This window comes from Bidens hawaiensis, unplaced genomic scaffold (genome assembly GCF_021521415.1).
Source record: "Bidens hawaiensis isolate Kalapana, Puna unplaced genomic scaffold, B.hawaiensis_p1.1 tig00068716_1, whole genome shotgun sequence".
NCBI classification, from domain to species: domain Eukaryota; kingdom Viridiplantae; phylum Streptophyta; class Magnoliopsida; order Asterales; family Asteraceae; genus Bidens; species Bidens hawaiensis.
The window spans coordinates 26,015-46,829 of NW_027506623.1; the positions used below are offsets into that span (position 1 = coordinate 26,015).

A 20,815-nucleotide genomic window follows, 5' to 3' on the forward strand; every position below is an offset into this window, starting at 1 on the left:
TTAAGTTAACGGCTGTCACCTAAAGGACATAAACCGCAACGGTTTTTAAAGTTAAGGAACAGTCACTGCACTTATTAAACTTAAAGGACATGATGTGGAATTCACCTCAAACATAAAGGACATAATCTGCAGTTCTGTCTAAGTTTTATAAACATAACTTAAAACTTTATACAAATAAAGAGGAAAGGAAATAAAGTAAACTAGCAGGCCCACCTATGAGATTTCTGAAAAGTTGTGACTTGTCATAAACTTTAATCTTTAAAGTATCCAAGAGCTCACCCCACATTGGCTGGTATTGGGCCTCTTAAGCCATGACTACTGGTACAAAAACATCATTGACATTCAATTATAGTTGGTACTAGTTGGGTCACTGGGTGGTATTGGGCCTCTTCGGAGGACATAAAAAACAGAAAAATGAAAAAAATCTACAAATATTTATAAAATAAAATAAAAATAGCCAGATCTACACATGTTTATAAATTATCTACAGGTTTATTAAATATTATCTGTAAAGAATTTTAACATGTTAAAGTCAGCATTACTCGAAAGTGAAGTTGTATTTATGTTAAAAATATGGAAAATGCCAAAAGGTAACTACAGTGCAACAGGTATCTGAAATAGTTTTTAGGAAAAAAAACAATTTAACAAGCTGTCCATATTTGAGGTCATTATTCTGCCGATACCCTTTTCATTTGAACATAGCAGAAATAAAAAACAATATTACATAATACAGGAATAAAACGTTTGCAATTTCAGAAATAAAATATAATATGATATAGTTACTTTGAACAAAATTTTATCTATCACACTAAACATAAACACAACAAACATCATAAGCACAAGATTAATCTAATTGCGATACACAATCACACTACTAATGATCATCATCTCAAAATGGCAAACTCTTCGAAGTTGAGATAGATGTGAGTGATCTAAAATGTTGCGTCGGGACGAAATCTTGTGGCAAGTTGGCTCTTTTAGCTATCCTCCTCATATTGCTATGCAAACTTTGTTGTACCAAATTCTTAACCGCTTTACTCTCGTCACTCATCATCATGTCTGAATCATTTACGAGGTCTGTTGGTCCCAGTGATTTGGAATCAACAAATTCACATAGAGGCGCTGAAACATTCGCTCCTACGCTGCCTACAAAGGCTTCAGACACTTGTTTCTCTTTATCATTACTTAAAATTTCCAAAATCCGAGAGGCTCGTTTTTGTGCTAAGGTGCTACCTAGAAGTGTAAGTTCAAGGACCGAAGATTTAACCCTGGACTCAATCATGAGTACTCGATCTCTATACGACTTGTGGGCCATCACCATCAAGATGTACGTCACTTGTTCTTGACATTCAGGTGAATCCGACCAGCTTAACACATCAACCAGTATCTGAAACAAATCATGAACACTACTAACTGCCTTCCGTCCCTCAGGGGTCGACACCACATTACTCAAAACCGATAAGATCCGATCGCTAACTTCCATATCTCCCAACTTGATCAACAAAAATTTCACAAAACCATCAATTTCAATCATGAGTGACACATTTGAGCCCAAAAGTGACAAGTTGTAAAGTGCCCTTAGACAATCTTGAACAACTAGTGAATTGACTTCACAGTTGACTGAATTCTTGAATGTGTTGACCAAGTACAAGATGGCTCCTGATGAACCAATAATCGGTTTGTTCGAATCAAGCGCGGTTAACCCAAGAAAATTGGCTACAATTGCTGCACACACATCTTGATTGACTTCACCTTCATCTTGTGATTTGACTAGATCAAGCATCTTGTGTACCGCCCCAGCTTTAACAATGGCAGCTTTGTTCCTAAAATTATTCAAGATCAAAAGTTTTTCAATAATTGCGTAAACCCATTAAGCAAAGATCAGATCTAACTGCAGAGGTGCATACGAAACCCAAAAAATCGATCCGAAAACCAAAAAAGCAAACCAAAACAAAAACCGGCAGTTTCTCGTTTTATGTTTTTATAAAAACCGAACTTATGGTTTGGCTTTGCACGTAATAAAACAGGAAAAAAACCGAACTGCACCAAATTTCTAGATTTTCTCTTTTTGTTTAAGTAATTTATACTAATATAATAAAATGTAACTCAAATATTTTAGCTCGGTTATAATAATAATTAATTAGATGTTAATTCCAAATTTTTTTCTCCAAAATTATCAAAGTCAAATGACAAAACCGAGAAAACAGAAACCGAGCAGTTTTAAAACCTGAAAAAACGAAGATTCAATTTTTGGTTTGGTTTTAGCCCAAAATCGAACCGAGCACAGTAGCACACCCTATATATATATATCTAAGCTCCAATTTGATTTACAAAAAGAATGAAATAAAAAATAATAAGTTTGCTTACGTGTCATTGGCGATTCCGATATTAAGGAGAGCGTACAAACCGGCGATTTGGAAATCAAAATCGCCGGAATCAAGCATGCCGACTAACGGCGGGATTGCTCCGAGCAATGCTAACGTCGTTCTGACGTCAGCATTCTCCTTCGTCAACCTCCTCACATCCTTGGCGCCACCCAAAACATCATCGTACTGTAACCTTCTAACCGCTTGTTTCAACTCTTCTTCCTGTTCTTCCAACAACTCCGACTTCCTTAGTAACTCCGAAAGCTTCTCAGACTTCTTCTTTTTCTTGTTAACACCATTACTATTATTATTATTTGTGATGATGACGTCAGATGTGCATTCTGATTCAACAGTGTGACGGTGGCTGCCGCATCTGATGGTGTGGATGAATTTGCGGCGACACGTGGACCATAAGTTGGTGGTGGGTTGGTGGTGAAGAAGAAGAAGAAGAAGCATTGAACCCAGAGAGTTTTGTTGGAATGATCGCCCAATTAATATATCAGTGGTGCATTGCACCGATGAACATTAAAAGTAGAAGAATCGGAAAAGCTGCACAAGTAAAGAGTAAATGGTGAGAGGTGAAGGTTGCTTCTGATACAATGGAGGAGTGAGGGAGCATAGTCATGTGTGTCAGATATAGAGAGAGAAAGAGACTAGCTTTAGAGAGAGAAGAAAGCCGGGGTGGGGTCCACATGGGATCCGGATATCCGGATCACCATTTCGTTCGAAAGAACGAAATGTAGTGACCTAACCCATTCAATCAGATAGCCGGTTTTGGCTTAACCCCAAAACAAATTGCTTTAGAGCATTCTTAGCTTATTCTTTATTCATATTTATATAATTATTATACTAAAAATTAGAATTTTTCCTTTTTATATTTAATTAAATATTGCTTTCTAATGTCTTTATTATAATTATCTTTTCTCTATCCTTTATTCATAACCATTTACAGATAATATTAAAAAAGTTATACATTATGAATCATGTAACCTTAAATTTAAGTTTCTCATATGACATTTAATTCTTCTCTACTCGCAACCACTTACAAAACTTATTCACATAATTTTAGGGCACTGGCTGAGAATGCTCTTAGACAACACTCGAACTCATAACCTCCCATAAAGAAAGTCAAAGAGCTACTGCTAAACCAATTGGCCTTTGGCAATTGGTAGGCCCGACAATCTTGACCTATTATCCTAAAATTAGGTTGATATGGTTCATTTTAAAAATAATTTGTGTTGACATGGGTGGTGTTGTTTATCATAAAACGGGTTGGAGTGAGTTGATTGAGACAATCATTTTTAATGAAACGGGTCAAAATGAGTTGGTGTTATTTTTTAAACGGGAATGGGTTGTGTATTTTCAAAAGAGTCAAATAGGTTGATATGGGACGCATAACTAGGCGGTCGACATGCGCATAATGCTGCATCAGGCGCGTAACATGCCCCACTACATTTGTAACACAACATTTGGCACGTAACCAGTGATGGCACGCACGTACCTTCATGTTTGAAATAAAAACTAATAAAATTGTCAATAGTTCTCTCTTCTTCTCTATTATTTTCTTTGAAGATCGTCCATATCGAATACGATCTTAAAAGAGGGGGTGATGGTAAGTTGTGGCGGTAGTAGCACCAGTAGCTGAAAGCGACAGGGAATGGTAGCGGATAGTGTTTGTCGATTTGAATCCGTTTTAAATGAATAATTCATTTTATAATTTAAGTTACTTACATCAACCTTTTTAGTTATAAAATTGTATTCCTGGCTAGCAGGATCAATCTCATTAGACATGTTTTTGTCGATTGTATCGTGACATATATTTTCGTAGATTACCGTTTGATATCGTACCACATTTAATCATTAATAGACCAGGACCAAAGACTAAACTTGAGCCGACAAGAAGAGTGCCCAATATTTATAGAATAGGGCCATAAAATTAACTTGATACCACAATACTACAAGAGTGCTGCCCACTCCCAATATTTATAAACCAGGACCAAAAACTAAACTTGATCCCACAAGGGTTGAGAGTAGAGATGCATAAAACCAGGTTTTTTGTTCAATCCAGATCGGTTTCCAGACCGATTCAAATCAAATCAAAGAAGATCAAAATTGTATCAGTCTAAACAGATTCGAGTTAGGAACCAATTTATAGTTTATAGAGAAAAAGGCTGGACCTGTAAACCGAGTCGGGTGTGTTTGAAGACCGGTTTGAAAAATCTGATTTCCATGATTTATAATTTTTTGTAAATTATTAAGTCTTGAATTTAATTAATTTAATTTAATTTAAAGTTTACGTAGATTAGTTATAGTATGAAGTTTTTCTTTAGTTATATCAAAGTGAACGTAAGAACCAATTGAAAATGTGTGTTGTCGTTGTTTGGTGCTTAGACTTCATCAACGTTGTTTTGCAGTTCTTAGTAATCGAATACTTGTGCGGTAAGTGGTGCCGACAATCTACAATTGCTATTTCAGTTTTTCTTCCATGTTATGCAACAGTAAAATACTTGATTCGGTTTTAATACGATGACGACACGATTGAGGATAGGAATTTATGGAGAGGTAGGATTAAGGTTAGCGACTTTTAAGGGAATATAGGGTTTTGGTTAGAAATGTCTTTCCTAACCTTATTTTTAGGACTGAATGATATATTGTTTTAAGATTTTAACTCTAAGGGTATGTTTGGTTGGAGGTAATGGAATGAGGGGGGAATGGAATGGAATGGAAGAAGGAATGGAATGGACAAGGGAATGAAATGGATCATTACCATTCCATTTCCTTGTTTGGTTAACATATGAGAATGAAATCAATTATTCATTTTCATTGTTTGGTATCCAAAAAAAATTGTAGAAATGAAATAGAAACAATAAAAGCACTCATATCTCAAAATACTTTTTAACCAAAAAAAAAACTTACAATGGCAACAGTGGTAACTCCGGTGACGAAAATGGTGGTGGCGGTGGTGATGGTGGTGGCGGCGGTGGTGGTGTCGACGGAGTTGATGGTGGTGTCGATGGTAGTGGTGGTGGTGGTTGTTAGGTGGTGTTAAGAAAGTAGGGTGAAGGAGGAATGGAATGAAAAAAAAAGAAGGGGGGTGGGAAGGAATGGTTTTGATGAAATGGGATTCCATGTCTAATGGATAATTCCATTCCATTGAGCAACCAAACACCACATTTTTCATTCCCACGTAATGAATCATTCCATTCCTACTGTTATTCCTGCATACCAAACACTACCTAAATCTTATGTTATATATTATTATTATTTTTTTGAACGAAAAACGAATTCTCCAAATAGGCTACTGTTGGGTTCGTAGGCCTTGTTGGCCCGGTTTATTATATGAAGTCAAAAGAGGAGACGGGTGTGGGCGGTCAGGCCCAAGCCCGGCCCGGTTTAGATTTCTTGCATAATAATTTACTAACCCTAGTTCAGTCTCTATATAAACAACATTATGTACTTGTAATATTTGTCACTCAATAAAGATATACCTAGTTGCCACCCGTAGACGTAGGTCAGTTTAGACCGAACCACGTTAAATCCTCGTGTTCGTTTACTGCTTTCGTGTGTGTGTTCAGTTTCGTGTGTGCGTTTAATCCTAACAAGTGGTATCTAGAGCTTAGGTTCGGATCACACGAAGAACAGGTTGAACCAGCCGAGTCGCCGCCAAACCATCCAGCCGCCGCCACCCTACTGCGCTAGGGTTCCGCCGCCGCTACGGTTCTCTGATTGTCGTTAGGGTTTACGCCGCCGCTGTTTCGCCGCCACTAAACCCAGCCCGACGATCGCGACTAGGGTTCAGTCCACCGCCATACACCACCAGTAACCAACAGTTGGCAGTTTCCGCCATCCCTAGAATTGTTGTCGCCAACGATCAATGGTTAGTTTGATGTTCTTTTATTTTGTTGAAAGCTATTAATCAGAGCATCACCATTGGTATCTCATCGTATGCGCCGTCCCGTGAAGATAGGTTTGTTTTGACTTGGAGTGTGATTTCCAAGTAGGTTGGAAACCGAGATATTTTATGTTTCTTTGGACCAGATCCCACATGGGCCTAGCAAATTAAAAGTGGTCTATTTTGGTTTGCTGTTGGTCCGTGACTTAGGCTGTTGCCCAAGTTCAATATTTTTTGGTAGGATTAAGAAATAGAAAATATTTATATATTGGGTGGAGATCATATATTATTGCAAAGTACGAGCCGGGAACAATTGAATCAAGAGCCTATTTTTGAAGAACAGTTGTCAAGTCAGAAGAAACGTTAAAGAAATCGAGAACCAGTGCCAACCGCGTTTGTCAGGTTTATCGTTTCAGTTTAAAGTTTCGGTTTCTGATTTTCAGTTCGATATTCCGCTGCGTATAAATAGGTTGATTTTTTAACAGAGTTCAGTAGAACAATCGTTAAGTTCAGGCTCGTGTTGCCGTGTCTGTCTCTGTTTTTATCCAGTTTTTTGTTTTAGTCATTGTCATGGCAGAAGACGGAAAGGTTTCGATACAGAAGTTTGACGGACATAAGTTCGGTTGGTGGAAGATGCAGATTGAGGCACTACTTTGTCAGAAAGACTTGGATGTAGTGTTTGAGGATGAAAAACCAGAAAAGTTGTCAGAAGCAGACTGGAAGAAGTTAGACAAGAAAGCTAGGGCTTGTATTACATTGTCGTTGTCGGAAGATGTGGCGTTTAACGTCATGAAAGAAACCACAGCCCGTGGTATGATGGACGCACTATCCAACATGTATGAGAAGCCTTCGGCAGCGAATAAAGTCTATCTTATCCGAGAGCTAGTGACAACAAGAATGAAAGAGGGTGGGTCAGTTACAACTCATATCAATAATCTTAATTCGATCTTGTCCCGCTTAGTGTCAGTTGACATTAAGTTTGATGATGAAGTTCAAGGCCTCTTGTTATTATCCTCTTTGCCGGACAGTTGGTCGCAAACAGTGACTGCAGTTTGTAGTTCGTCTACAAATATTACTTTCGATGGGATTCGAGATCTGATTCTGGGAGAAGATTCAAGACGCAGAAGTTCAGGTGAATCATCAGGCAATATGCTAGTCACAGAAGGTAGAGGTAGGGGAAAACAGCGAGGCAGTGGGAGCAGGAAGAGGAGTCAGTCTAAGACTCGTAAGGATATTGAATGTTGGGGTTGTAAAGAGAAAGGACACTTCAGGAATCAGTGTCCGAATGGTAAGAAAGAGGTGAACGTTGCAGAAGACGACACAGATGATGGGGTCAGTAGTGATGAGGCTTTGGTTTGTAGTGTTGAGAGTAGCGTTGATGCTTGGGTGATGGATTCTGGTGCATCGTTTCATGCCACTCACTGTAGTGAAACGATGAAGAATCTTAAATTTGGGGATTTTGGAAAGGTTCGACTAGCGAATGATGATATTTTAGAGGTTACGTGTATGGGAGACGTTGATTTGATAACTTCAGCCGGTACTTCTTGGACTTTGAAAGACGTGAGGGTTATTCCAAGTTTGAAGAAACGTTTGATTTCAGTTGGGCAGTTGGATGACCAGGGGCACGATGTTAAGTTCGGGAATGGGCAGTGGAAAGTAGTCAAAGGGAATCTCGTGGTTGCTCGTGGCAAGAAAATGGGTTCGTTGTATATGGTCGATATGTCATCGAAAGGAGTGGATCCAGTTTTGGTGAAAGACAAAATCCGGTTCACAGAATCTCGTGGGCAGAAGAAGGTTCGTTTTGCAAGTAACAAACCCAGAGCCAAAGTGAAGATTCAGGATGAACGAGCTAGGAAGGTTAAATCAGTTGGGGGACATCGTGACAGTGGGAGCACAGGTCGTGTTTCAGTTACAGTTCCAGGTCGACAGTGGATTAAGAAAACCAGTATTCCAGCTGTAAAAGTCTCTCCAATGAATTACTTGCTGAATATGGAGAGTGTTTGTTCTCAGGTTATCTCAGGATCCGGTAGTTCGTTACAGTGGGAGCCGGTAGGGACAGAGAACGGGTCAGGGGCAGTTTCAGCCATGACTGACGTGTTGGAGCTCCGGGGAGCTTCAACGGGCCTTCATGTTAATTGATGAGAAGGCGGTGGCAACTAGATGAAGTTTAATGTTCAGATTACAGAAGTACAATCAGGAGTGCAGACGAGAGTACTCAAGGCCTCCGAGTGGGAGATTGTTGGGTTCGTAGGCCTTGTTGGCCCGGTTTATTATATGAAGTCAAAAGAGGAGACGGGTGTGGGCGGTAGAGATGGGCAAAAAAACCGGTTGGTGAACCGGTTCAACGGTTTAAACCGAAAACCGGTTTTTACAAAAACCGGTTATTTAAAAACCGGTTTGACCGGTTTAGTAACCGCGTTCGTATATCGGTTACAAGTTCTAGAGAAAAAACCGGTTACTGAACCGGTTATGGAAAAAACCGGTTAATTTTAAAACCGGTTATTATGAAAAAAACCGGTTATTAACCGGTTATTTTAAAAAAAAAAACCGGTTAATTAAAAAAACCGGTTATTAACCGGTTCTAACCGGTTTCTAAACCGGTCCTAACCGGTTAGACCGGTCCGAGTTTTGCACCAAAAAAACCGGTTAATAAACCGGTCCGGTTATTTAAAAACCGGTTTTTTTCCAGGCCAAGAAAAACCGGTCCGGTTATTAACCGAACCGGTTTTTTTAAAAAAACCGATTTGTGCACCTCTAGTGGGCGGTCGGGCCCAAGCCCGGCCCGGTTTAGATTTCTTGCATAATAATTTACTAACCCTAGTTCAGTCTCTATATAAACAACATTATGTACTTGTAATATTTGTCACTCAATAAAGATATACCTAGTTGCCACCCGTGGACGTAGGTCAGTTTAAACCGAACCACGTTAAATCCTCGTGTTCGTTTACTGCTTTCGTGTGTGTGTTCAGTTTCGTGTGTGCGTTTAATCCTAACAGCTACTGGCTAAATTCATCACATTAGGATACACTCGTTTTTCGATCCGGGAAAAACCCTCACCTAAGGCCAACACCCATGAACACTTGCCTGAATGCACGACAGTGCGATGAGATAAAACTCGTTCAGTTCAAATGATCCAACTAGTGAAACCCGCATATTCTCCTAGTCTCTCATCATCACCCTGGTGCCTTTGAAACTAAATGTTGTGGGCAGGAATCGAACTTGGGTCACATGAAATACCAAGTCTCTCCCTTACCACTCCACCACTAGCTTATTATTAATTACTATTATGACTACTCTTAGACTATGTGTAAGCCGGTCTCTGAATTCATCCAATATATTATGTTACGTGGCGCTGACTGGACCCGACCCTTCAGCCTTTGTCAGTCGCGCCCCCGTTGAATTCACCCGGTTGTTGCTGAATTCATCTATTCGCGAGCCAACTCATCAACTTTCCCCCTTTAACTCAAACGAGCAAGCTCGCCCGAAGTCGCGGTGCCCGATTGCAGCGAATGATAAAGTGAGGGTGCTATGGTGTGCGTTAGCCACCTGACTCGTGGTGACTGGCCGCGCCAGCCGTTGATAACACATGGCCTTCTTGTTATTAGTTTATTACTATTACCTATGTATTTGTTGTATTTATTTGTTTTTTTTTTCCTGCTGCCTTAGGTCTAGTATTCAACTTGTGTTTCTTTATTGAGTTTATTGAGTTTCATGCGCATGATTTGTAATTGGGGTCTCTTTAGAAGCAATCTTCCTATTCTTTGGGATAGGTGTAAGATTTGCCTACATTCCACCTTTCAAGAGCAATAGCTTTGCTCTTGGCTGGATTTTTATTGAGTATGTTATTTCAATACGATGGTTTGGTCCGGTTTTGAACCAATTTCACCCAAACCGATTCTTGGATCAAATTCGGATCGGTTTTGGATCCGGTTTCGGATCATAATTGGTTCGGTACTTCGGTTTAGTTTTACACATCTATCTTTTTTTTAGAACAGCTAGCACACACTTAAGACGCATTCAAAATCAACACAGGTGTCCTGTGTCCATTATGGGACCCTAACCCTCAATCTAATGAGAATGACATCATTTTACACACTAATACGTCTGTCTAATCCCATGTAATTTTTTTTTAATTTTTGGTACATATAAAACAAAGTGTGTATGATGACTTGTGTTGGCCCAAGAGATGATCTCTCTGATGAAACACAACTTAGTATACAAGTCCAACACACCTTGGCCCAAACAGATTCGGCCCAAACCCAACCTAAATCTCAACCGGCCTACCCAACCCGAGACCAGCCCACCATTAAACGGTCCACCCTCTCGGGTTTCAGAATCCCAACATTTCGGTTTTGGTTTCAGATCTGACCAGACGCACACTCCAAAGGTATCAACTAGTCGCAAAAACCCGTCACAAACAATAATAGCAAAACATAAAATACTCAAAATTGTAGCAATGGAACTCCTGGTAACAAGAGAAACTTCCGAGAAACACACTAAAATATCATTCCAACTTTTTATTATTCTTAGCAACAAATCTTTATTCCGCGACCCTTATCGTTGCAATACTTTATTAACACGACATTCCTTTCACATTGACTGGTACGAACGCACTCACATCAAACCTTTCTTAAAGAATTCACGGCTCAAAACCGCATGCTATTTCTCTTGATTAAGGAACAGGAATATATTACAAGTTCCTTTTAAACCACAAAACGTTTATATACTTTGAACAAAAAGAAACAAATTTAACACGAGATAGATTCTTTAGATGTCCCACACACCTTGCCTTTTATATATTCCCTCTGTGTGCACAAATAAATGTCACATATTTTGATTCCTTCATTTGTTCATCACCATGGTTCCAGATTTACAGGTATGTATTTGTCCCTCATGAAATCTATCTAAGAATATTAATACACAAATCCTTTTCCTAATTTCTATATTCTAAACGCATGCAGAAGCCTCGAGTCACCGAGATACAAGTCCGTATGGACTGTAACGGGTGCGTTCAAAAGATCAAGAAAGCTTTGCATGGTATCAATGGTGAGTTCTAATCACCTTCCAGCAATCTTACCTTACTTGTATGTTTTGTTGACTAATTTCATGACTGCTTTGTTGTTTTTAGGGATATATGATATATATATCGACATCCCGCAACAAAAGCTCACAATAGTCGGGTGGGCGGACCCAGAAAAGATCGTTAAAGCTATCAAGAAAACGAGAAAAAATGCCACCATATGTTCACATACAACGCCAGAGTCGGAGCCGCCAGATGAAGGTGAACCACCGTCTTCCGACACTGCAAACCACCCGCCCGGAGAAGAAGGTCCGCCACCAGAACAAGCTCCGCCAACAGAACCACCTCCAGAGCCGGAAAATCATCCACCAGATGCAGCAGCAACACCACAGCCTCCACCTACAGAGCCTACATCAAGCCAACCGCCACAATCTCCCAGACCAAGAGAGGCAGAAGAGGTTCATGTTGTGTACCGTTATCCATCTGACTATAATAATGACCGTGTCTACAGCGGGCGTGTGGACCATTATCCAGCGAGTCAAGGTGATCCACGGTTCAGTCAAGGTTTCAGACATGAGCCGCCACAACCTATCCATGTGAACCATGGCTATAACACATACAAGCCCACGCCTTATGTCACTGAATATGAATACATCCGTCCACCGCAACAATACACACCTTACCGCATACCCGAACCACCACAATACACCTCCTATAGTTGGCCGGAACCACCACAACAATACTCACATTACAGCCGACCAGACCCACCGCCACAACATTACAGCAGATCAGACCCGCCACCACAACATTACAGCCGACCAGACCCGCCACAACATTACAGCCGATCAGACCCACCACCGCACCCGACAAGAGCCGTCAACGCCACAACATTACAACCGACAAGAGCCGCCACCGCCACAACATTACAGCCAACAAGAGCCGCCACCCCCACAACATTACAGCCGACCAGAGCCACCACCACCACAACAGAGCCATACAGAGCCGCCACAACAGAACCGCCAACCACCACAACAATACACGCATTACAACCGTGCAGAGCCACCACAACAATACACGCATTACAACCGTCCTGAACCACCACAACAGTACACACGCTACAGTAGACCGGAGCCATCAACACATTACATATACTACAACAGATTCGAACCACCAGATTACAATATGCACTACAGTAGCAGCAGAAATGATGGCATCAGCTCGCCTTTTGGAGATGAGGTCCAAATGGATGTAAAATTGTCTAGACAAAACGAATCGAATGGATCTTTTGGTCCAATTACTGGTTGCCCAACAGGTTAATGGAGAATAACCAAAAAATTGATTAACACCATACAAAAAAATATTCCCACAGAAACATGTGATGGTGATGATAGAGAAGAACAAGATTCTTAGCTTGTGAGTGCATGAAGAATATATTCTTCATTCCTTTTGAGAATGAGGTGTTTTATCTTAAATACTACTTTACTGTATTAAAAAGTAATTATAAACTTAAAGTTTTACCTAATAATAAGTATTCATATTTTCTAAAAGTCGGTCAACCTTTTGACTTTATAATGACTCACATCTGACTATCTTTACTTTAGTTTCAAATCCTCGATGTCATGCACAATTTTCCTGTAGACCTAACTTGCTGCCCTAAAATCACGATGACAGACCGACAATACCTCAAAAGAGAAGTAGTCAATTACAGAATGTCTAAACATTAGTCAAAAGCTCGGGTTTCATTCAGGAAATCCTAACCGGTCATTTCTTGGTCCTGTCTGGTCAATATGGACCCCTGGTCCTTCCATAACAGAACAAGACTTTCGTAATGTGAAAATATCAAAAACCACGTGTTCTAAACAAAACAAAATGTAACACAAAAGTAGATAAACAGTGAGAAAAAACACAAATTTTCTGATATTCAGTAACTATAGCTTACAAGACCAATTACATTAAGTTATCAAAAGATCGCCAAGAAATCAAGAGGAGAATAGGGAGACAAAATTGTTTCTGCAGGCTCGTTTACAACGTGACCAAAGATTTGATAATAATGGGAAAGCTTCTAAATAACTATTATACCTCCAACGATATCATTTCTACATGGGAAACATGATATCTAATGAAGAAAACAAAACCTATGTTTGCCTGTCTGACACTGACCTAGTTATTGTCATCATCGCTGGTATTTTCAGACGCTTCATCTTCTTCAACAGAAAGCATATCTTCATCGTCGTCGTCATCTTCACTTTCTTCTTGTTTCAAAGGCTGACTTTTATCAGCAGCCTTGTTGATCTGTTCAGAACAGAATTTCAAATCACCATTAAAACATGAACAGCACATTTATCAAGGGTTATATCTCTTGCTATTAAAGAGAGTAACCTGTGATGTTAAAAGTTGCAATCGCCCGGATAACTGTAGTAGAGACTGAATAACAGACCCCTTTGACTTTGTAAGCTGCAAAATTATTAAGAACATTTATTTAATAGATTAAAATGCTAACACAGCTAGGAGCATATTATACTAATAAGGGCTCAATATAACTATACCTCATGCAGTGAATCCAGTATATATGATGCTGATTCTGTAGATTTAACATAGTTCCCGTGATGCACAAGTATGCAACAAACCCATGAAAGAATGTACTGCATGTTCATTGACCTATGACAGAGAACGTCTTTCAAAAACTAAAACGCCATGTTTATTTAACCCAAAAGTCTTAATTAAATATCTGGGGAATTCATAAATGAAAAAGGTAGAAATGCAAAATGAGCAAGTTGCGTAACGAGTTAAAATGGGTTCGGTTAAAACTTAAAAACAGTAGTTTGATTTGATTCCAGTCAGATTAGGTTAACCCGCAACACTTTTTGTCCAAAAACTTTAGTTTTTAATAACCACTGTACTGGATATGGGATCAAAAGGATATATCTTGGTTATGTTCAGCTTTTCAACAACTTTACTAGTATTATAATAATCACATTTATTAAGTAATAACCAAAAGTAGGACATAAGAATTAGAAAATGCGCACCTTGATTGCCACATGGACAACAATATTTTCAACAATGTAAACGCATCGTCCGATGTCATAGATGAAACAGTTGATCTCATCTGTTAGCATTTTAGTAACAATACAGATATGACAAATATGAGAAACATGCTGAAACTAGTTTTCAATGCATAAAGTACAATTCAACTTAAAGCACGTTTTGGGTATATATGATTGTTTCTAAATTAGACAACGTATTTATGAAATAGCCTCCAAAAACATGCACAAAATGTGAAAAGAGCATAAAAACCTGTTTTTGTGGTACAGCATCTTCAAGGTTGACCCCATTTAGAAGCTTGGATAAAATAACTGTGTTAGATTTTATATCATTATTACTCATGATAATGCCTTCAGCACTCAACCGATCTTCAAAGCGTACAGTTACTTCATCTATTTCCATATCATCTGATCATAAGATTTGAAAAAAGAAGTGAACAATAATTACAATTTACCACTATAAACATAAAACTAATAAAAGAGCATATGCAAACCTTTAGTTAATGAAGGTGTATCTCCGCTTTTGGCATCATCAGTCGCATTGAAAATCTTAGAAACTGGAAGCAATGCACCTTCAGTATTTGCACGGTCTAAAGCTGTAACTGTTGAGGTCTGGACTTTCTTTGACTTGTGAGATTGGGTCAAAGGTAAGAGAATACCATCCATTGAACTAGTTAGCTTTACGTCCGTACCACCATGCACCAAAATTTTCTCAAATTTCGGTTTTATCAACAAACCATGGGCGAGAAAAACATGTCCAGTTGCAGGTTTCAAAAAACTTTGTAACTTTGCAGAAAATATAGTAGGGCCCGCACCCTTGTAATTCTTGATATCATCCTCTACGGATACCATGACTTTTGTTGACTTGGAACTGTTTAAGTCGTCAATATTTGTTCCATTCCAAAAGTAACAAACACCCATTTCTGAAATGGCGAGTACAGATAGACCTAAATTATCTGGACCATATGACTTGCTATCTATGAAGATAGCAGGATGGCCCATTGCAAGAACACAAGAAGCTGATTTCTTTTTGCTACCATCTATCCCCCAAATGGCAATGTCTCGTTCACCAACAGCAGATGAAATTACATATTTGCCATCATCAGAGAAAGTCATGCACCGAACAGCTACCTATTATAAGATATAAGATTAAACAAAAAAGCATAAAAAAAGTTAATAAAATAATAAAGACAAAAAAGAAACATACAGAATGCCCGGAAAATTTCTGAATCTTTTTGTGGTCTGAACAACTGAAGATCTTTAGTTGAGCTGCTGCTGTTGCTAAAAGCTTCCCATCTGATGTTAAAGGATTAGCATAAGAAATGTTGCATGATGAAGTAAACAAATTTCTACACAAATTTCAGATGACATATATACCTGATGAAACACACATTGCAGATATGGCTTTTGCAGAAGCTTTAAACTTGCTCAACAAGTTTCCTGTCATGGAATCAAGTTCACATACCATCCCATCAACACCAGCAGTATACACATGAGATCCACTTGCAGGTGCAGAGATGGCAGTGGCACCCCTGCATATTGTTACAATATTAAATTTTGGCTATAAGAAGTAGAATTATCAAAATTAATCTAAAAAGGGAATAACATCTTTTTCACGGCCCATTTTTTAAAGTGAATGTTACAAACTGTAATTCTTGTGTTACCTTCAATAACATGCATGAAGCATTGCATAAAATTTTGGAAAATTATTATCAAGAACCTTGACATACATAGAACTATAAAAGAATGAAATTATAACTCACCCAGGATGGCAATCACTAACCCTCCACTTTAACTGACCAGCAGATGCATCCAAAGCTAGAATATCACCACCACCTGTTCCTAAAATGAGCAATGAGTTTCGAAGCTTCCTTTTTTTCTGACAAAAATATAATCAAGTAATCAATAATGATTAATGGTAACCAAACATTTCATCATATATGTATAATAAATAAACCAATTCATATATACAAAGAAAAGAAGGCAAAAAACAAACCTTTTTCTCCAAGGACAACCATTTCATGCAAGTGTAATCAACCGACATGTGTCCACCTTCAGGTTTAGCAAAAATGCCAGTTTCATCTGTTGACACAATGTTTGCAAAGTCTGTCTGCACTTGACCCTTAATAGTGTCCCATATCTGAATAAACAGTTTAAAGAGGCATCATATCATGTGCCTAAAACCTCTTATTCCCAGAACCCTAATACTTCAAAAGTATAGTAAATGATACCAGAAATGTAAACGAGCCAAGCCACTCGTGAGCTACTCAAAATGAGCTCGTTAAAAATTCGAAGCAACCATGCTTAAACAAGCTCAAGCTTAAAAAAATAAGTTTGCTCAACAAAAGCCCGAGCGCGAACTTCACTTGTCGAGCTCGAGCTGGCTAGTGAGCCAAAATGAGCCTACTACAGTACTACTTATCTAGTTTTTACTTAACATATTATATATACAATTCTATAACAATTCTTATTATATGTAAAAAATGCGATAAAAATAAGCTAATAATACGTATTATGTTATATATAAAGATTGCACATAAATATATTTAAAAAAAAATAATAAACGGTTTGAGCCTGAGCTCGCGTTTGAAAAACTATCTAGAGCTGAGCTCAAGCTTGAAAAACTGCTCACAAGTTGAACCTCAAGCATTCGTTTACACCACTAAATGATACAAAGATTCATAATCAATCTCTGTAAGCGAGTAAACCACAAGTAATACTTTGCACAAAATAAACAACTGATATGAACTTAAAGAGCTATTGTAGAATTTGTTTAAAAAACCAGCTAATCTTTTGTGGAAAACAAATTGCTTCAATTAAAACAAAATAAAAACCTCCATATATAAATGCAGTAAATGAGGTCAATTCTTCAACAAGCAACCAGTTTCAAAACTCTGATTTTACTTAATTTCATATTATTATTAGTATTATATTTGCTTATATAACATCCATCTAGGTTACTCTAATTTGACAGTTAAATATTTAAAGTAATTTTGGAGGTTAAAAGGCTACCTTAATCCGGCCATCGCCTGAACTGATAGCAAAGAAGTCCAACAACGGACTAAAGGAAGTTAATACGTCTCTGATATTAGCTGCTGACTCCATTCTAAACCTAACCTAAAATAATATAAGTCCATTGATATTAATCAATATATGTAGAATATAATGTTTCAAGTAATAATTATAATAATACCTGCTCCGGGAGAGTAGATGACGACGGAGACGGGTGACGTGTGTCGGCGCCGGTGGTTGTTTCTTCTTCTTCTTCTTGACGCGGCGCCTGTTATAAAAATGGTGGTGATTTTGAAAAGGGAACCCTCCTTTTTGTGTTTAATTTGGCCCTTGTACTTTTGCTTTTTCTCTAAAACTAGCTTCTTAAATAGGAGATTTCTGAAGCCAAAGCTAGGGGTGCAATTGTGTAAACGAGTCGAGGCGTTTGCGAGCTACTATTTAAAAAGCTCGATGGAGCCGAGCTTAATCAAGCACAAGCTCGAGCCTTAAAGTAAGCTCATTTAATAAACGAGCCTGGATCCAAACTTCACTTATCGAGCTCAAAGCCGGCTCACGAGGCTAAGCTAGCCTGTCATTTATATCTTTTTATAATATAAATTAGTAATTTTAATTAATATATATATAATGTTATGAAAAAATAAATAAAAATAGCTAAGTAATATATATTATTTTATATATAAAATTATAATAGAGAAAAATATATAAAAATACTTATAGTTATATAAAAAATAATTGATAAATAGTAAACGAGACAAGCTCGAGCTTGAAAATCAGCTCACAAGCCAAGCTCGAGCTTTGAAAATATAGCTCAAAACTTTCTGAGCTCAAGCTCTGTGTAAGTCAAATGAGTCGAGCTCGAGCCTAGTCAAGCTCGGCTCGTTTGCACTTCAACTGGTGTGGCCTTTGAACGCCATTGGAAGAGACGTTGGTTCAGGTGTTTGGTTGTGATTATCCGGATTTACATACGCATGTAGATGGACGGTGGTAATCACACGACTGTTAAATTGGTGTTTGAGAAAGAAAAGGGCGTGGTACTGGATGGAAAATGGGTGTTTTTTAACCAGGATTTAAAATACCATATGCCATCACACATGAAATTAAAAGGGTGATTACATGACATGAGTAAATTAAAACAAATTGTATTTATCATGGCATATGTTGTAATTGTGTCTACCCATCATTTACTAATTCAAAGCACAATAATTGCGAAAATATAGTTATTAGTAATCAATTATAACAAATGAAAGGTTACTTCAAGTCATTTCGGTGATAATAAGGCAGGTCTTGAGGCCTATTACCTTTAAAGTTGATGATTTTAGTTTGTAGATACAATTATAATGTGGGATATGGTGTGGTGGTAAGATATTTCTTTTTTTTTTTTTGCCTCATCGGTGAATAGATGGGTGAATAGATGTATAGATTGTTATTCAAGAGAAAAAATACAATTACAATATTTGTTTTAAGTTTGATATAATATGATGCACTTAAAACATGTATGTCTAACATCATCATCATCATCATCATCATCATCGTACTCAGTATATCCCACCAATAGCAATGCTATGGTAGGGTCTGAGGAGGGTAAGATGTAGACAGCCTTACCTCTATCCCATAGGGATAGAGAGGCTGCTTCCGGTGAGACCCCCGGCTCGATAGTAGTTTTGAATCAAGCCTTGGACATAAGACACATAACACTCAATCATCGGGACACCGGCTGATTGGTGCATGTGTCATTGTCTTTCGGCTATCAACGCCACCACATGATGCCTGATTAACCTTCCGCCACTTTTAACGTTATTTTCACGTGATTAGTAAAATAACGTCAAAATTAGTGCAATTTTACTTTTGCCCACCCAAGGGTTCACACATATATACATTATATGTGCGCACCGCAAGCAGGGCGTATGTATGTCTAACATGTTATGAGTAATTTTATTTTGTATGTGAGATTTTTTTCTTCCATCAATTTACTTATTATGAAACCTCAAATTGTTTTTAACCTTCCATTGCATTTTCATGATATGTTGGTCTGGCTAAAATCTCATGGCCGTATTGTTTTATGAAGTTTGATGGTTTGGGGTAGTCTTCATATCTTCTAAGTAATGAAAGAAAGATGGTTATAGCATCTCCAACACTACTTTTCACTAACCTTTATCTCAGCATGCCACATTAGATTTCATTAAAAAATCACTTAATTTCTTCCACAACAACAAACATACATAAACCCAGTTAACAAAATATTAAAATTGTATATATATTTACGTATTTGAGAGAGTAAGGGACCTACACTATCCCATCCGCTCTTCGTATAAAGCCACAAACTTCCAAGCTAGGCTTGAGCTCCACAACGTTGGCGGTCTGATTGCCTATTGTCCACCTAGCTCCATGTCGGCTACAGACTTAGCAATGGGGATGCTCTTATAAGGTCTGCCTTGAGCTACAAATCTATTAAAATAATGTTTGGTAAAATTTATTTAAAACTTAAATTGTTGGATAAAGTTCTACTTTACTTGATCAAGTTGTTCGATAAAGGTGTATTTTACTTTATTTAGTTTATGCTTAACGTGTTTCACTATTTTTACATAAGTTCATGAACTAAACAAACAACAAGTTGTCTAAAGAATGTAACCTAAAACCCTTCCATACTTATCAATCTGGTAAGTTTTAAATCTTTATATAGTTTATGCTTAACGTGTTTCACTATTTTTACATAAGTTTATGAACTAAACAAACAACAAGTTGTCTAAAGAATGTAACCTAAAACCCTTCCATACTTATCAATCTGGTAAGTTTTAAATCTTTATATTTATTTTGTATGTATAATCTCAAGATTGATGAATGACAATTAACGAACAATATAGAATGATCCGACTTTTATTATGTCAGAAAAAAATTACAAATTTTGTCCTTTTGAATATGTAAAATTATGGATTGGGTCTTTTTTAAAAATGAGTTTAACTTTTTATCCTTTATTCGTATGTTTCACTCATTTTTTGTCCTTTGAACTAACGACAATCCAAATACTCAGTTAAGTGTTGACATGTGCCAAACATGTGAGGGCAAAAACTTAATTTCCAATCTACGTTATAATAAAAAGAATAATAATATATTTTAGGGTTGTGGACTTTTGAACCATCTTCATCTCCATCTTCGTCAAACCATCTTCAACCCTAATCCTCCACCACTACGACCACCATTGACATGACCTGCAACCGCCGCTTACACCACTCCAGCCATGATCTTCATCTTCATCAAAAACCCCTCTTCTCATCTTTCACCATTTAACCCTAACCCACCACCACCACTACTGGCCGCCATTAACAGCCACCCGTGGCAACCACCAGTAACACAAATAGAAAAGTTAGGATAGTACCGCAAGTGCTTTCGGTGACTTCATACAGGTAGTGGTGGAGCCGATGAACAACGGCAATCGTGGAGGTGAACGCCGATAGCCGTCAGAAGCTCAATTGGGGATCCGATTCCG

The 20,815-nt window shown here is 38.0% G+C and overlaps 2 protein-coding genes and 1 pseudogene across 3 annotated transcripts; 1 reads left to right on the top strand and 2 right to left on the bottom strand.

Annotated features, from left to right (window-relative positions):
• Positions 1-889: 889 nt before the first annotated feature.
• Positions 890-4,157, bottom strand: LOC143618309 (uncharacterized). Its single transcript, XM_077090575.1, has 4 exons — positions 4,098-4,157; positions 2,368-2,651; positions 1,114-1,823; positions 890-1,077 (listed from the first exon to the last, which is right to left on the bottom strand). Exons 1-4 carry the CDS (start codon positions 4,155-4,157, stop codon positions 890-892), a joined length of 1,242 nt encoding a protein of 413 aa, XP_076946690.1.
• A 6,967-nt stretch (positions 4,158-11,124) lies between these two features.
• LOC143618308 (uncharacterized) lies at positions 11,125-12,694 on the top strand (annotated as a pseudogene). Its single transcript, XR_013150981.1, has 2 exons — positions 11,125-11,304; positions 11,387-12,694. The product of XR_013150981.1 is annotated as an uncharacterized LOC143618308 (transcript).
• A 730-nt stretch (positions 12,695-13,424) lies between these two features.
• On the bottom strand, positions 13,425-17,427 carry LOC143618307 (uncharacterized). The gene is made up of 11 exons (XM_077090574.1): positions 17,332-17,427; positions 16,316-16,459; positions 16,083-16,198; positions 15,697-15,851; positions 15,527-15,615; positions 14,814-15,450; positions 14,573-14,727; positions 14,305-14,384; positions 13,825-13,936; positions 13,658-13,732; positions 13,425-13,570 (listed from the first exon to the last, which is right to left on the bottom strand). The coding sequence occupies exons 1-11, from the start codon at positions 17,422-17,424 to the stop codon at positions 13,439-13,441; spliced, it is 1,788 nt and encodes a 595-aa protein (XP_076946689.1). The 5' UTR covers positions 17,425-17,427; the 3' UTR covers positions 13,425-13,438.
• Between the last annotated feature and the right edge of the window lie 3,388 nt (positions 17,428-20,815).

Coding starts and splice junctions, on each gene's coding strand:
- LOC143618309 (XM_077090575.1), bottom strand. CDS start 4,157: ATGTCTAATGAGATTGATCCTGCTAGCCAGGAATACAATTTTATAACT. Junction 2,652..4,097: donor TTATAACTAAAAAGGTTGAT/GTAAGTAACTTA, acceptor GGTGTTAACAAG/AAAAAGAAGAAGTCTGAGAA. Junction 1,824..2,367: donor ATCGGAATCGCCAATGACAC/GTAAGCAAACTT, acceptor GAATAATTTTAG/GAACAAAGCTGCCATTGTTA.
- LOC143618307 (XM_077090574.1), bottom strand. CDS start 17,424: ATGGAGTCAGCAGCTAATATCAGAGACGTATTAACTTCCTTTAGTCCG. Junction 13,733..13,824: donor TACTGGATTCACTGCATGAG/GTATAGTTATAT, acceptor ATAATTTTGCAG/CTTACAAAGTCAAAGGGGTC. Junction 13,571..13,657: donor TGCAACTTTTAACATCACAG/GTTACTCTCTTT, acceptor TGTTCTGAACAG/ATCAACAAGGCTGCTGATAA.